Source organism: Jaculus jaculus, chromosome 9 (genome assembly GCF_020740685.1).
Source record: "Jaculus jaculus isolate mJacJac1 chromosome 9, mJacJac1.mat.Y.cur, whole genome shotgun sequence".
Classification (NCBI taxonomy): Eukaryota; Metazoa; Chordata; class Mammalia; order Rodentia; family Dipodidae; genus Jaculus; species Jaculus jaculus.
Window position 1 is genome coordinate 14,103,698 of NC_059110.1, and position 17,736 is coordinate 14,121,433.

The following is a 17,736-nucleotide window of genomic DNA, read 5'->3' on the forward strand; positions in this document are numbered from 1 at the left end:
ATTTTGTTAATTTATAAATGCAATGGACTGTATTATAAATAGTGCTGGGTCATTAGAAGGTGAAATGAATTGATTTTAAAATAAGATTGCAGATTTTATCTTTTTTATGTGTGCTCAGATCCGGTTGTTGGAAGGTTTGTTGGAGTCTTGGTCAGACTATGAAAATAATGTCCAGTGTCTAAAGACGTGGTTGGAAACCCAGGAAAAGAGGCTGAAGCAGCAACATCAGATTGGGGATCAGGCTTCTGTTCAGAATGCACTGAAGGACTGTCAGGTAACTTGTCCATGGTTTCCACACGCACCCTCATAATGGCGTGCACTAAGGGCGTTCACCGGTTCCAAGAATCATGAGTTAAATATTTGTTGTTGCTATTATTTTGAGGTAGGGTCTCACTCCAGTTCAGGGTGACCTGGAACTCACTATGTGGTCCCAGGCTCTCCTGGAACTCATATTGATTCTCCTACCTTTGCCTCCCAAGTGCTGGGATTAAAGGCCTATATGTTACCGTTCCTGGTGAGTTAAATATTTTTTTTAGTTGCCTTTTGCAACACACTTCTTGTATTATATGAGCTGATAGAGTATTTCCTTTGATTTTTTTAAAATTTATTTTACAGAGAGGATCTTACTATGTAGCCAAGGCTGGCCTTGAACCTGGAATCCTCCTACTTTAGTCTCCTTAGTGAGGTACCAACATACTATGTTAATTTTGGGTTTTTTTGCTTTTTTCTTACTTCTCAAATAAAGCTTTTTCTTGTTTTGAAATTTTTGACCTTATAGAATAGCTGAAATATACACCTAATTAGATATAAACAATTAAATCCCATCTATTGGTCATCAGATTTAATAATTAACTCTCGGCTACATTGGCCTGAATTCCTGCTTTGTTTTCTTAAGAATGCCAGTGCCCATCCCAAACAACATATCATTTTGCTCCCATGTAATTTATACACATACCTGACAAATATTTTCTTGTGTAACCATGCCTTGTGACAAAAACTAACAGTGATTCCTTAATACTATAGTATGCTCAACCCACAATATTTCCTCAATTATCTTTAAAATACATTTTTATTCAGGGCTGGAGAGATGGCTTAGTGGTTATGCGCTTGCCTGTGAAGCCTAAAGACCCCTGGTTCGAGGCTCGATTCCCCAGGACCCACATTAGCCAGATGCACAAGGGGGCGCACGCATCTGGAGTTCGTTTGCAGAGGCTAGATGCCCTGGCGCGCCCATTCTCTCTCTCTCTCTCTCCCTCACTCTGCCTCTTCTTCTCTCTGTCTGTCGCTGTCAAATAAATAAATAAAAATGAACAAAAAAATACATTTTTATTCAAATGATGATATAAAGTGTCTGCTGGCTTGTTAGTGTTCTTAATTTATTTTTTTATATTGTCAACTAGTTGCCCACACTGTGACCTAACCTCACCTTCAAGATTTGCCTCATACTTCATCTCACTGTCCTTTCTGTGTCTCTGTGCTTCCTGTGAGGAGGAAGGCTAAGCTTTAGAGCTGGGCTCAAGTCCTGTTCCACTCAAAGATGAAAGCTCTACAGGTGACAGAGCCCTTCCCTATTCTTTCTGCTCAGAAGCTTGTTCTTGGTTGTCATAGAATTCAGAGGAGCGGGAGAGATGGCTTAGTGGTTAAAGCACTTGCCTGCAAAGCCAAAGGATCCGGGTTTGATTCTCCAGGACCCATGCAAGCCACATGCACAAGGGGGCGCACGTGCCTGGAGTTTGTTTGCAGTGGCTAGAGGCCCTGGAGTGCCCATTCTCTCTCTCTCTCTCTCAAATTAATAATAAATAAAAATAGATTTTACAAAAAGAATCCAGAGTTTAAGCCAGGTGTGGTGGCGCTTGCCTTTCATTTCAGCACTCGGGAGGCAGAGGTAGGAGGATCGCCGTGAGTTGGGGGCCACCCTGAGACTCTGTAGTGAATTCCAGGTCAGCCAGGGCTACAGTGAGACCCTACTTTGAAAATAAATAAATGAACGAGAAAGAATCCAGAGATTAGACAGGGTGGTCAGCTCCGAGTTCTTACCAGTGACAGGAGCCCATAGTCAGTACTCTGTCTGGAACTTTCAAGCACACAAAAGAAATGTGAGCAGTTCTGTTGACTGTGCTACTGATTGCTTTAAAATGACTCTGTACAATGGGTTCAGATCCGCCGTGTCTCCTCTCCAGAAGCAGCCAAGCTCACCTCTGATGTGCACCATGACTCTTCTGCAGAGCCACAGAAGGCTCCACTGTGAAAGCTTTCTACAGAAAAGCTCCTTGCCTGGATCGTGTTGTCTCCATTTTAGATTACAAAACTAGAAAGGACTTGGGCCAAGTGCCTCCCTTTAAAGCAGCTCACTTTGTGTCTGGCACACACTTAACAAGGAAGCTTGCCCTTGAGCACTTCTTCAAAGCCTTTTGGCTCAGAAAAGTATGAGCGTGTGGCTGAAGGGCTGTGCTCCCCAAAGGGCAGCTGCAGTTTTGAAGCCACCTAAAATAAAACAGAATCTCATAACTCAGGTTGTCCTTGAATTCACTGTGGCCTTGAATCCCACATCCCTCCTACTTTCACCTCCCAAGTACTTGCATTACAGGAATGCACCACCATGCCTGGTGAGAAATACTATTAAATAATCATATTATTTTTTAAAAAATATGCCTCCCATCTGAAGATGAGCGTGTAAAATCTTGAAGACTAGAAGATGCGAATTGACTCGTCTCATTGGTTTTCTAGCCTTCTGGTGGCCAGTGATACTTCCAACTTCGGCCATAAATTTTAAAATCTATGAATAAGGCCAGAATCTCAAACATTTACTTGTAAGGATGAAAAGCAATACTTTTGTTGAGTTGTCAAGTTAATTTTTTTTTTCCACTCGTTTTCAAAAGCAACCCTAAATGTCAGCATCCGAAAGGACCGGCACGTTTGCCGCAATGGGTTGCTTTGCAGTTGAAAGATCACAATGCTACGTTGACATTGCTTCTCTTTCATTCCTTTTCCATCCACCTTTCTTCCCCCACTTACTAATTTTTTGTTTTCTCTTTAATGTCCTTTGGTTCTGCCATTTTCCATTTTCTCTCATTTCCTATGAATGGCTTCATTTTTTGTAATATAGTGAGAGCCATAGTAGGATCTGGACAATTTTGCAGAAGTTTGGCCACATTTAATACTCTTGGGACATAGGGTTCACTCTCCCAAAGGATCACTTCATGCATTGTCAGGAGCAAAAGCTTGCACTCTGGTTTAAAAAACTCTAGATTAATGCCAAGTCGTGATTTGAAAATGAAAAGTCATTTCTTTGGGCTGGAGGACAAACAAAAAAACCAGAAAGTAGCCCACACAATTATTTAGGGACATCACATATAAATCACACTATCCTAACTGGTGGGTCCCAGTTGGCAACAGTACAAACCTAGATGAAATTTATTGTCATTTTTGAGAAATTACTCCTTTGGACTAAAGTGTGAAATTCAAGCCAGCGTTCTTAAATCAGTGACTGAACTAAAGCTTTGGGTTCTGTTTTAAGGATCTTGAATCTCTTTCCAGTCTGTTTTAGAGGTGATTTATTGACTTGAAGCAGCATAAAAAATGATATTTATGAGTTAATCCAAATTAAGAGTGAATTATTGTTATGAAAATGTTAGGTTTGGCCTTTCCCCTTGTTGATCAGCAACAGAATCACTTTTCAATTATTATTGAAAGGAAAGGAAAGCATACCTTGATTTTGTAAAAAAATATATCTCAATTCTCTTTCCTCTCTGGGGTAGTCTTTTGATAAAATACAGATAAAGGAATTTTGGGGAATGCATTTCTAGTAAATAGACTTACCATTTAATATAACCCACTGGAAAAAAGTAGACCCCAGTGGGTTAGTTAGGATGAGCTTAAACTGAATAGTTACATGTTAGAGTCACACAGAAAGATGGTTTGTGGGTCTCAGTTACTAGTAACACATAACTCAATATATGCTAGTTAAAACCATTGCTTATTAAATATAAATTAGGACTGTGATGCTTTGTTCTATATTTCTTAGGGAAATACATAGAAGTTTTAAATGGTAAAGTTAGTTATGATATCTGTATGAGTCAAACAATTGTTCCTCCTATTGTCATTAGATTCCTTCTCTGGTGACAATCAAAGTTGTCATAGTATTGGAAGAATTACAAAGCAGAAACGAGAGAACAATACAGAAAAAAAAAAAAAAGAAATTGCTCAAGCTTCTAAATGAATGAATATCTAATTAACAGACTGAGAAAAAAAATAACCTCATGATAATTCAAGAGAAAAAGAAAACAAATCAAGTTGTACTGAAGCTTAGAAAACTACTAATTGTTGAATATAATATTTTACTTTTGGCTAGGTGTTTGGTTTTTTGAGGTAGGGTCTCACTCTAGCTCAGGCTGACCTGGAATTCACTATGTAGTCTCAGGATGGCCTTGAACTCATGGCGATCTTCCTACTTCTGCCTTCTGGGTGCTGGGATTAAAGGCGCTCACCACCATGACTGGCTTTGACAGTTTAAAATATACTTTATATATCTTTATCTTAATTTTATCCCCTTTGGAATACATAGAAAATGAATGATTACCCACATCTTATAAATTAAATAAAAAGAAATGAAACATGAAGAACAAAAACAATAATCACCATTTAAAAAGAGGCATAAAGTTTGTAATTCATTTAGTGAAAACTGGCCTCCTCACAAGTCCCTTATTAACAGATACTCAATTCCAATATTGTTCATATATGAACCATAAGAAAAGGTTAAAAAAAAAACCCCTTTCTTACACAGTTAGTATTATCCACATGTAAACAATTTTGAACTTTTTCTCTTTTATTTTCTTTTTATTTCATTTATTTATTTGTTTGTTTGTTTGTTTGTTTTTCGAGGTAGGGTCTCACTCCAGCCCAGGCTGACCTGGAATTCACTGTGGAGCCTTAGGGTGGCCTTGAACTCATGGCGATCCTCCTACCTCTGCCTCCGGAGTGCTGGGATTAAAGGTGTGCGCCACGACGCCCGGCTTTTTCTCCCTTTTAATCCTCAAGGGCCTTCAAATCTATGTTCACTCCAGGGATGTGCTTCGTAGAATGAGCATGTGGCCATGTCTTAATCCCTGGTGTGTCGTATCCCCTGACACAGGAGTCACAGCTCCCCAGTCTCGCATTCACCGGCTCACTTCTAGCCCCGCACTGTAACGCTCACCTTCTGTAGTCCGCTCCACCCCCAGCCACCAGCAGGCCGGATGGCTTGATTTGCTCCTCGCCTATCTATAAACTGTTGACAGCATTCCCCGTGAGCGTCACCGTGCTCTGGTGCCATTCACAAAGAACTTGAGAGTACAAGGTATGGGAAGGATAGGCTTCCGACACTTTTCTCATTTCCTCTTTCTTTCTTGAACATTTCCTTCTAACAGTTACAAATGTACCCTCCAAAGAGAATGATGAAAACAACAACAACAAAAAAAAAACCTGTAAGCTTTCTGAGTCACACCAAATCAGGGAATTTTTTTTTAAAGGTATGGACAGTAATACAAATTTTCTCCCAATTTTCCATTTCCTCATGGAAGCTTTTCACTTACCCAGAGTGACAGAGTTCAGTAGCAGCAAAAATGTGTCTCAATCTCAGGCACTTCTGATCACATTTTCTTCCATGAGCTGTGCTGATTAACTTTTTCAGCATTGATTTATATGAATTTAAGAATATAATCATACCATAATTAGGACATGTATTTCTTTCCTTCCAACTTTTTGGAAAAAAAATATTTTATGACATTTCTTACTCAGGAAGATGATCAAATTTTATGTTTTTGTAGGTTATACTAATGTCCCATGGATAATGAGAGCATTTTAAAAATATATATATTTAAATGTAGGAAGAAGTATTGCTATAGAGACCTTCTTTTGAGAATAGTAATCTTTTTGGTTTAGTACATAAAACTATAATGGCTCAATTTCAGTACACCCCAGGTTCTATAATAGGACAATTTTAAATGATTATTTTTTTAAAATCTTTCAGGATCTGGAAGATTTGATTAAAGCAAAAGAAAAAGAAGTAGAGAAAATTGAGCAGAATGGACTTGCTTTGATTCAGAGCAAGAAAGAAGAAGTCACTGGCACTGTTAAGATCACACAGCGGGAGCTCAACCAGGCCTGGGCAAATCTAGACCACATGGTAAGTTGGCTCCCAGAGACCCGGCTTTTGCTCCAGTTGAAATTTAAGTGTTTGGTTTGTTTAAAGTAGCTGAGTACATGATTATCAAATCTACTTACACTTCTTTGTATTGTTAAGTCTGTTTCATTAACCTATTTTAGTTTCTGGTTGTTACCTATAGAAAATTATTATAAATATTATTTTTTTAATTATAATTAAATTATAAATATTATTCTTTCAATTGTGTCCATTCCCATAGTTATATAGATACAATGTATGGACAAATGATTCTTCCATGACTATATACAGCCTTTATTTTTGTACAAAACTTTGAATAGAGACAGACCAGGAAACCCAACTGCTGGAAATATTCTTTCATGGCCAACAAACATTTCAAACTTTCACGACAAAACCAGTTTCTACTGTTTCCTCACAAATCCTACTGTCATCTCCGCTAATAACAGCTATATCAATTGCTTGGGCAGAAACCTACAGAGTTTCTCCCCTCTCCTCTCCTTCTCTCCTATCCACACCTAGATCCTCTGAAAGTGTTGGCAAATAAACTCTCAGAATAGATGAGAATACAACCAGCAGCCCAAACTCTGCATCTAACACCTGGCTCTCAGTGTCCGTCAACTCTTCCTTGGAGTATGTTGATGACCTCATAAGCAATCTGATGAGGCAGTTGGAATCAAGTGTCAGATCATACCATAACCTCTGTTGAAAAACTCTCTAATAGCTTCTTGTCTTGTGCAGAATGTAGTCAAAGCTGGGTGATGATTTGACCTCCCAGTTTCTCTCTCTCCGTTTCTCTCCTTTGTCACACAGACTCATTTGCTCCAGTCACACTCTTCCTTGAACCCAACAGATAGTCCCTTCACTTAGCAACTATTATGACTGCCCGATCTCTCCCTCCTGACATGCTGCATTATTCCCTTGTGGGTTTAAATTTCTCCTACTATAATGCCATCTCTGTGAAAATGCTTGATAATCTATTGCTGTGATTTTAAAAATATTTTATTTATTTATCTGTTTATTTGCAAGCAGAGAAAGACAGAAAGAGAATGGGCACACCAGGGTCTCTTGCCACTGCAAGCAAACTCCAGAAGCATATGCCACTTTGTGCATCTGGCTTTACATGGGCACTGGTGAATCGAACCCGGGTAGAAGGGTTTGATAACCGCAGAGCCATCTCTCCAGCCCCCATTGCTGTAATTTGAATTGGAAATTTCCTTCATAGGCCCATGTGTTTGAGCCAGTCCCCATCTGGTGGTGCTGTTTGGGAAGGTAGTAGAGAAAGTTGGTCACTGAGGGCAGACCTGGGGGTTTTATAACTTTCCAGTCACTCTGCTTCCTGGCTGTGGCTGTAATGTGACCAACCAGCTTCGTGCTACCAATGCCATACCTTTCCTGCCATGGTGCAATGGGCCAGAATTAACCCTTTCCATACTTCAGCTGCCTCTTGTCAGATGTTTTATCACAGCACCAAGACAGTGGCTGACACATGCACTGAGCAAAGTGTTGAATCCCCCAGTAAGAAGGATGCCATCCCACAACAGACCCTACTCCATGCAGAGTGACCTCCCAGTGATCCCTGGCAATTCCTGTGTTGCATGCCAATTTATGTGCCATGCCTTACAGATGAGGGAGCTGAGGCACAAGACAGGCTGAGTGGCTGGCACCGATTCTGCCCAGCAAACAGCCCCTGCTGCCCTTGCTTTCTTTACACCCAGCTGTCCTCTCTTGCCCGACCTGGCCTTCAATTTACTTTACTTGATGCGGTTTCATAAATCCTCACAAAGACCTAGAAACAACTAACCAAACAGTTATCAGTTAAGTCGTTCTTTTGTGTAAATGTTGCCTCATGAAAAAAAAATTGTCCCCCCAAAAAGAAATGGGCTTTTAAAAAATTCTCATTGACCTCCTTTTGTTACTTTCACATCTATCTCATGCCTTCCTAGGATGCGCCCTGGTAGGTGCCTCCTGCACCCATGGACGTCACCTTCTCCCCTGGGGTATGAGTCAGCACTTTCTTGTCCTCTGCCTTAACAGATGTTGCCACAATTCATATGAGCATTTTTCTTTTATGCTCAAAAGAAAATCAGAGAATACAGATTATGATGTCTTTTTCCTTACGTCTGGATGTACTCAGCCCATGTTCAAAAGATGACATTTAGATTAGAAGTCTGACACCCAGACAACCAAAGTAGGTATCCTTTTAAATGGTATAGTCTGACGTACAACGTTTTTCTGGTGCAGAGAAGAGAATTCACGTTCATGATTGCTTCGTCTCAGGAATCTAAGTCAGGGGCACAGGCACTCATCCCCATCATTGTTCATCATGGCACCATTCACAGATGCCAAGTTATGGAACCAACCAAGGTGTCCATCGGCAGATGAATGGCAAAATGAGATGTGGTGCATGTATGTCCAGAATGGGGTTGTGTGCAGCCGTAAAGAATGAATTGTGTCATTTGTCAGAAAATGGGTGAAGCTAGAGATTATTGTATTAAGCTAATTAATCCAGATTCAGAAAAATAAAGACAGTTATCATGTTTCCTCTCATATGTGGAACCTAGATTTTATATATATATATATATATATATATATATATATATATATATATATATATATATAAAAATATATATATATATGTATGTATGTATGTATGTATGTATGTATGTATGTATACACACACACACACACCAGACACACATACACCTGCCAAAAATATATACCTATTAATCATCTTTTAAGTATATCCAATAGAATACCCAACAGTGTAAGAAGAATAAATTTCCCTTTCCTAATCTATGGGGTTGTGGTTATTATTGCTTAGGTTTTCTTATAGACCCTGAAATTCTCATGAAATATGTACAAGTACATCTTGTTTTTTCCCCCCCACCAAGTGAACATATCCCATCCTTCTAATAATATGTAATTATGTTATGGTCTTCTTTTCAAAAGGTTGGGCAATTAAAGATAAGACTTAAATCGGTGCTTGACCAATGGACCAATCACAAAACGGCTTTTGATGAGTTAAACAGCCACCTTATGGAGGCCAGATATTCTCTGTCCCGATTCCGCCTACTGACTGGCTCTTCAGAAGCTGTGCAAGTTCAGGTAGACAATCTGCAGGTAAGAAATATGTTTAAAGCTTCCTTAGCATTCTTTCAAATTGGATAAAACTGAAAAATTAATTACTAGAAACACTGTCTTAAAATATTGTCATTTTTTTTACATTTAATTATTTTAAGCATATTTAAATATTTTATATATTTATTTGAGAGAGAGAATATGGGCACATCAGGGCCTTTAGCCACTGCAAGCAAACTCCAGACACATGCACCACCTTGTGCATCTGGCTTTATGTGGGTTCTGAGGAATTGAACCGGTGTCCTTAGGCCTTACAGGCAAGCGCTTTAACCACTAAGCCATCTCTCCAGCACTTAAGAGGATTTAAAATTAATGTGACCTGCTGAATTGTACTGTAACTTAATATCCCCTGCTTAGCCTATAACTAAATGAGTTTTTTACTTCTTGTTACATATGTAAATTGCCCACATTTGTACATTATGGTTTATTGTGGACCCAAGTCGAGTTTCTTGCCCCATTTTCACTGTTTTCCATATCTTCCCCTTTCTCTTTTCATTCTGCTTCTCAAAACACATTCTCGGGGACCAAAATGGAAGCAAAGAGAACAATAGCCAAGGTGGTAAACATTTTAGCCATTAAGATTTCTTCCCTTAACTGTGATCCTAGGAGCAGAGTGTCCGCACGAGCCTCTTTTCCGTGATCTTCTGCTTTCCTTGTCCCTGAGACCACTGTCTGCATCCAGAATTAACCACTCACAGCATCTTCGTTCCTCTCAGGTCATACCCCCGAGATGCCTTCCCTACCTCCTTGCACACCCGGGCCACTGTGCCATGTTTTCCTGTTGCTCTCCTTCATGGTCAAAATACACGGGACCAAGGGCTGGGTAAGGCAGGTCCACAGGGATGAATAGCCAGCGGGAGGCCAGCGTGTGCTTTCTGACATCTGCTCCAGGTCCCCGGCTTCATTATCAGGGTTGATATGTCACTGCCCTTCTGGCACACTTACTTTTTAAAATGTATTTATTTATTGACAATTTATACATGTATGGAATGTATTTTGATAATGTTCACCTTGCATTATCTTATCTTGCCCCCTTCCCCACCTACTGAACCCTTTCTTCGTTCTAACTTGTCCCACGTCTCATTTGAAGTCCTTTTTATTTTTATTCTTTTGTGACCCACTGAGTTTAATGATTTTTTTTTTTTTTTGCATGACCATGGGTTGGGGGCTATTTTCCAGAGCATGTGTGACTTACCAGTCAGTGGCTTACATGGGCAGACTTTCTTAAGGGAATATTGGTTTGGTTGGGAGATAGGGGAAAGAGGAAGGATGAAATGTGCAAATATAATTTCTTTGAAATGTAAATAGTTGTTATAGATACCAAGACTCAAGCTCACATCGAGCAGAGTATATTTAAAACCACAGTTTATCATTTTGAGTAAATTAGAGATATCTTTCAATGTAACAATTTTGTGCATAATACTTACAGTCTGTGTGAATACAAGAAGGGATTAAGAGACTTTTCCTTGAATATTTTTATGTTTTTGGACCGAGAACATCACTTCAGCAATATTTCCAGGAAAACATCATTTGCAGAGAGGGCAGAAATGATACAGAGTCTTGTTTGTAACTCAAGGTAGCCTGGGACTCGTGACTCTCATGTTCCAGCCTCCTCTATTTATATTTTATTTTATTTTATTTTATTATTTTATTTTGAGACAAGCCCAACAGACTGGCCTTTTCTAATGTGATGGGTGGGAGGAAGAGAGGGAGAATTGGCACTCCAGAGCCTCCAGCCACTGTAACCAAACTCCACCTAGTGTGCAGTGCAACCTTGCTTGCTTGCATCATCTTGTGTGTCTGGCTTACGTGGGTCCTGGAGAATAGGGCTTGGCAGGCAAGCATCTGAACTGCTAAGCCATCTCTGCAGCCCTGTTCCAGTCTTCTTAATTTTGACACTGCACACACTAAAGGTTCTTTTAGATCCCATGCTGGTCATGGTTGGAAGATTCTGACAAACATTTACAATGAATATTCTTTACATTAAAGAACTTTAAAACATGAACTGTATTATTAATTTTGTTCACTATTCTGTGCTGTAAATCACTAGGGCTAATTCATTCCCTCTATCTAGCTGAAACTACCCTTTGGTCAGCATCTCCCACTTTTTGATCCACCTCCTTCCTCCACCTAACGCAACCACCATTCTACTTTATTTGTATGAGCTCAATGGCTTTAGAGAAAAGAAAAAAAAACTGTTGGATGAGATAATAATGTTAGTTAGCTTAATTTAATCATCCTACAATGTAAACGTATATTAAAATCTTACACTGTATCTTACAAATATATACAATTAATTTCTGCCAGTTAAAAATTAAATTTTATGGGCTAGAGAGATGACTCAGTGGTTAAGGCACTTGCCTGCAATTCCTAGCAATCCAGGTTCAATTTCTAAGCACATAATGCCAGATGCACAAAGTGGGGCATGCATTTACAGTACATATAGGTCCTGGTGCATGTATTCTCTCTCTCTCTCTCTGTATGTGTCTGTCTGTCTGTCAGTTAGTGTCTCTTTTCTCTTTGTCTTTACTTACAAATAAATAAAAATGATTAAGTTTTTAAAAATATTTTTAAAGATTTTTAAACGAGAAAATAGAGATGGTAGTCAGAAAAGTTATGATCTACAGAAGTAACTGTCAGGAGTTTGAGAACTCCTCTATGTTTTTAGTAACATGGAGACCTAGGTTTTGAATTTGAGCATCAGAGATAACCAAGATGTCACAGAATACACATGTACTACTGCCATAGTTTTCTCCTTTGTCCTGAGCAAGAGGACCCCATGTTAAAGTTTCTGGAAGAATACATATGTTAGTATAAGGAGATCCTCAACTTATAAGACCCTCCTCTTAGAGCAGAACAAAATTTAAGAACAAAATTACTGCCAGGTGTGGTGGTGCACGCCTTTAATCCCAGCACTCGGGAAGCAGAGGTAGGAGGATCACTATGGGTTGGAGGCCACCCTGAGAGACTACACTGAATTCCAGGGCTAGAGGAAGACCCTACCTCAAAAAAATTACTAAAACAGTAAATTATTATATTTCTAAAAGAGTATAAAGCAATAGAGCAAAACCATCCATGTGCATACCTCTGAATTATTTTTAGCTTTCTTATTAGACTGTGGCTCATGGTGTGTCATCTATGGGACTTTTCTTTGGGCAGACTCTTCATGATGATCTAGAAAAACAGGAAATGAATTTAGAGAAATTTGGTTCCATCACCAACCAATTATTAAAAGAGTGTCAGCCACCCGTGACAGAAACCCTCACCAGCACTCTACAGGAAGTCGGTATGAGGTATGTAGCATTCGGCCTTTATACATTATTTCTTTTTTAAAGCATATTTTAATTTATTTGTTTGTGAGCAGAGAGAGAGGGAGGGAGAGATAGAGAGAGAGAATGGGCATGTCAGGCCCTCCAGTTGCTGCAAATGAACTCCAGATGCATGTACCACTTTGTACATCTGGCTTTATGTAGGTACTGGGGAAATTGAACCCAAGTTGTTAGGCCAGCCCTCATACATTATTTTCACCTCAACTTTATTTCAAATGTAATATAATTAAGACTTGAATTTGAGCTCTATATATTATACTGTATTCATGTTTCATTTTTCACACACAAAAAATATTTGATGGAAATAAATGTTTAGGAAGAATTAGAACTGTTACACACACAAAGATTGCTCTCATCCCCTTTGTCTATTCTTGGAAAATGAGTGGGATATATTACTTTTTATTATGTTAAGTGGGAATGAGTCATTGCAACATTAATCTCATATTCACATGAACCAAGATAATAAAAAATAAAATAGTAAATAAAAGCATTTGGTGAGATGATCATCTGCCCTGAGTATTGGCTATTGCTTCCAGATGGAATAACTTGCTGGAAGAGATTGCCGAGCAGCTGCACTCCAGTCAGGCCCTCCTTCAGCTCTGGCAAAGATATAAGGATTACTCCAAGCAGTGTGCTTCAGCCGTTCAGCAACAGGAGGAAAGAAGCAATGCACTGTTGAAGGCAGCCACTAGCAAGGACATCGCCGATGACGAAGTCACTACCTGGATTCAGGACTGCAATGTACGTCCAAGATTTGTTGCAATTCCCGAACTTGACATCCTTGAGTTCCTTCACAAGTTTAGCAAGGCTAGTGAAGACGTGTGTAAATTTGAGGGGTGTGTCAATATGTGAGACCATAATCTGAAAATTAACCCCCCTATGTGTTAGAGAGATTACCAGCTTTACAGAGTCCACTAGCATGTGTTTATGATTTATGAGTGACCCTCCCATTCTTTCATTTCCATTTTGTTCCTAATAGAGTGGAGTCCATGTGGAAGACAGATTATCTGTTTTTTAAGGATATGGTCAATGTAAGAAGTGACATATAAGGAATAGTATCTTTTAAACATGTACTGTTAAAGATTCCACCCACTTAAGGATGTTATCTCCTGTGCAAGCATCCAAACAAGAGTTTCTTTTAAGACTTTAACAGCAAGAAGATGCCTTTCTCACTTTGCTGCTATACCTGTTCTTAAGAGATTTTAAATAGCTCTTTTCCACTGTCGCTGCCAGTAACCTACTTAAGGTTTTCAATGAAGTCTCTTCTCCTCCTTCATCCATTGCATGGCTGCTATTATTTTCTCTTGTTTGTTTTTATTTTAGTCTTTCTTATGAAGATCTTCTTATAACTTTTCCAAATCAACTTATTAAATCAGAAAGTTATGGACACTGCGTATACAAAGGTTTATGTCTTCAACCTTAAACATTTTCAAGCAGCATATACTTACTTTTTAAGAAATATTTTTATTTATTTATTTACTTGGGAATGAGAGGAAGAAAGAGGGAGAGAGAGAGAGAGAGAACGGGCACTCCAGAGCCTCCTGCCAGCGCATACCAACTCCAGACGTATGTGCCACCTTGTGCAGCTGGCTTACATGGGACCTGGGGAGTTGAACTGGGGTCCTTCGGCTTTGAAGGCAAGTGCCTTAAGCACTAAGCCATCTCTCCAGCCCAAGCAACATATATTTATAACAAAGACATTCATTTGTGGCCACATAGCTTATCCTTATGAGGCCTGCCATTCTCAAGTTTCCTGAACTGAGGTACACCTTGTATTTTACCAATGTCAAGGTTAAAGGAGCTCTTTTCCTTCTCCCAGAAGAGTTACTATGCAGTTATACCCGGACCCAAACTCTCCACTCTATTTTGATGGGGCATCAGCAGCAGGCGTCAGTAGCAGCCCCTTTCACCTCTTACTACAGCCAAGGAACCAGAAACATGGAATTCCCACTGGCTTATAATTTTGAGCACGTAAAGAGATTTTACAAAACACAGTGGAGATGGGATGTTATCAAACGAATGGAGGTGGAGACTGCTCTTGCCTGCTCACCTCAGCCATCACCGTGTTCTCTACCTCGCTGACGTACTAGGATGGTGGTAACAACTCTAATGGGGCCATACCTAGAGAAGATGCCATGAGTGTACTAACACCTCGTGTCCATATTAAAATATAGAAGAAAAACATAGAAGAAGACGCCATGACTTCAAGTTAACATCAGTTACGTAAAGGGAAGTAAAAACTGCCAAGAGCTTTCTGCTTTTTGGTTTCACATATGCTTTTTTTTCTTGTCTTCTATATTGCATTGTTTATTCATGGCTTTATTGTATTTCTCTGGTGTCCTGTAATGCACTTATATGGCTTTGGTTATCAGAAGAGAACTCTTTCCTTGCATGGTTCTGGAAATCAAACAAAGACCTTGGTGCATGTCGGGCAAGTGCTGTACCACTAAGCAACACCCCAGCCTTATCACGAAAGCACATAATATACGTGTTTAACTTTGTTGGCACACATAGGTTATATTTTTAAAGACTTGAATCCGTTCTTGATGATTTCTTCCTGCAGGCGAGGGTACTTCCTGTCCTGGTTTGGCATGAACTGCCTGTATCCAAGCGTGCGCTCCTCTGCTCAGTGCCATTTACCTTGAGGAGTTCAGTCGACATGTTCTTTCATGATGGGCATATTTCTTCTCCTTCAGGACCTCCTCAAAGAACTGGGGACAGTTAAGGATTCCCTTTTTGTCCTCCGCGAGTTGGGAGAGCAACTCAAGCAGCAGGTGGACACTTCAGCAGCCACAGCCATCCAGTCAGATCAGCTGTGCTTGAGTCAGCGCCTGTGCGCCCTTGAGCAGGCACTCTGCAAGCAGCAGGCGATATTACAGGTAAAGGGCTCGGGCTGAGTGCGTGTCATAAACTGAGTGTCTTGTGTCTGAACATGAATGCAGGAAACAGATTATTTTCATCATTGAGATAATATCTCCTGCAAGACCAAAGCATCCAAAGGGGGGGGGTGCTCGAGAGGTGATTTAAAGGTTAAGGCGCTTGCCTGCAAAGTCGAAGGGCCCATGTTTGACTCTCCAGATCCCATGTAAGCCAGACACACAAAGGTGAAGCAAGTGCAAGGTCACACATGCCCACTAGGTGGCACAAGCCTCTGGAGTTCAATTGTAGTGGCCAAGGACCTGGTGCATTCTCTATCTCTTCTCTCTCTCTTGCTCACTCTTTCCAAAAATAAGAGAGATAAAGAAGGAAACAAAGACAAAGGGGAGGAGGGAAAAAAAGGAGGGAGGAAGGAAAGAAGAAGGGAAAGGGGAAAATCAAACTTAGAAGTTACAGTGGGGTCAATGAAAGATAGAAGTTTGCTGTGTTCTCTACAACATAACTCGAGAAATCGTTAAGTGTGGTTGGCAAGCTTCCCAAGCATGCAAGCCTTCACGGTATATCCAGTTAAAAACTACTGACTTAGGGCTGAGGAGGATGGTTCTGCTGGTAACAGCGCTTTCTGTGCAAGCCATGAGGACCAGAGTTAGGTCTCAAGCACCCACGCGAACAGCTGAGCTTGACCACACACGCCTATAACCTCAGGGCTGTTCAGGAAAGAGCCACTGGGGCTCACTGGTCAGCCGGTTCTATGAAAAGAGGACAGCTCCAAGTTCAGTTCCGGGTTCCTTGAGATCTCAAAGAAATAAGGTAGAAGAGTGAAAGAGGAAGACACTGATGCTCTCCTTTGTCCTCCACACGAGTGCACATGAACCACATACATCGTCACACACACGTACACATGAACCACATACATCTTCACACACGCGTGCACGCGAACCACACACATCTTCACACACGCGCGCATGAACCACATACATCTTCACACACGCGCGCACATGAACCACATACATCTTCACACACGTGCGCACATGAACCACACACATCTTCACACACCTGTTGCATATGCCAGATAGATACACCTGCACGCACCAGAATGAAAAACACTAGGTCAATTCCGTGTCGACACTCATTTATCTGGTAGGTTTTAGTAAAATACAAAATATGTATTTCAAACAGTTAGCAATGCATTTTAAGAATACATTTTAATGTATTTATAAAGAATACATTTAATTGGTTATTGAGGAATGCTGCATAGAAATAATTCTGCTTTAGAAAACAGAGGAGAAATTTATATTATTATAGCCTTATTGTTTTATGATTAGTATCTTACAAATGGCAATTTTATAGAAGGACTGGAAAGGAATTGCATTGGATATCTGCACTTCCACTAGATTTCATTAAAATGCCAATTCACTTCACTAAAATGCCTATTTCTTCTGTGGAAAACAGGCTGGAGTTGTTGACTATGAAACCTTTGCCAAGAGCTTAGAAGCTCTGGAAGTCTGGATTGTGGAAGCTGAGGACATCCTTCAAGCGCAGGACCCTACTCACTCGTCTGACCTCTCCACCATTCAGGAAAGGATGGAAGAACTTAAGGTAAGTGCGTTTAAATCTCCTTCCTAGATCTTCTGTCTCCATCCTCAAAATCTGGAGGGAAACTCATTCTTGACCTGGACTTCCACTGGAGCTCCCAGACTGTCCTTCATGCCCTCCTGAGGGGTAAAACTATGGGTTGGGTTGTGTACCAGCCAGTTACCCAGCTTTGGCCAGATCCATGCCCATACCAGTCCTGGGGCCGACCTCACCCCTCCTCCTCACCTCCAGCCCTACTACACTACCTCCTTCACAGCACCTGAGCCTCCCATTGGCATCTCTAACATAATCTCCTTCCAGCTCAACTTACCCCACCTCTGACCCATAGCCTAGTGCAGCAGCAGCAGCTGTGACTGCCAAGGCAGACTTTATATCCACCTCTTACCACGTTCTTTCTCCCAGCTGCAAGACCAGCATGCATCTTTAAAGTTCAGCTGGATTCTGTGCATGCAGTCAGCCCACATCATTTCCAGAACAGCACAGCGCTGGGGAGATAACTCAGTTTGCAATGTTCTTGCTCGGAAACATGAGAACCCGAGTTTCATTCCCACAACTCACATTTAGAAAGCTGGTAATGGGGGCTGGAGAGATGGCTTAGCGGTTAAGGTGCTTGCCTGCAAAGCCAAGGGACCCAGG

At 40.5% G+C, this 17,736-nt stretch overlaps 1 protein-coding gene across 6 annotated transcripts in view; it reads left to right on the plus strand.

The window, feature by feature from the left end:
- The window catches only part of Syne1 (spectrin repeat containing nuclear envelope protein 1), a 290,715-nt gene that overhangs the window by 185,580 nt on the left and 87,399 nt on the right, over nt 1-17,736 (plus strand). For all 6 annotated transcript variants that reach the window (XM_045158726.1, XM_045158729.1, XM_045158728.1 and 3 more), the window contains exons 74-80: nt 119-274; nt 6,008-6,163; nt 9,110-9,280; nt 12,458-12,591; nt 13,164-13,368; nt 15,324-15,506; nt 16,957-17,103. In XM_045158726.1, coding sequence (XP_045014661.1) covers nt 119-274; nt 6,008-6,163; nt 9,110-9,280; nt 12,458-12,591; nt 13,164-13,368; nt 15,324-15,506; nt 16,957-17,103 — 1,152 coding nt within the window. The remainder of the gene's footprint in view (nt 1-118; nt 275-6,007; nt 6,164-9,109; nt 9,281-12,457; nt 12,592-13,163; nt 13,369-15,323; nt 15,507-16,956; nt 17,104-17,736) is intronic.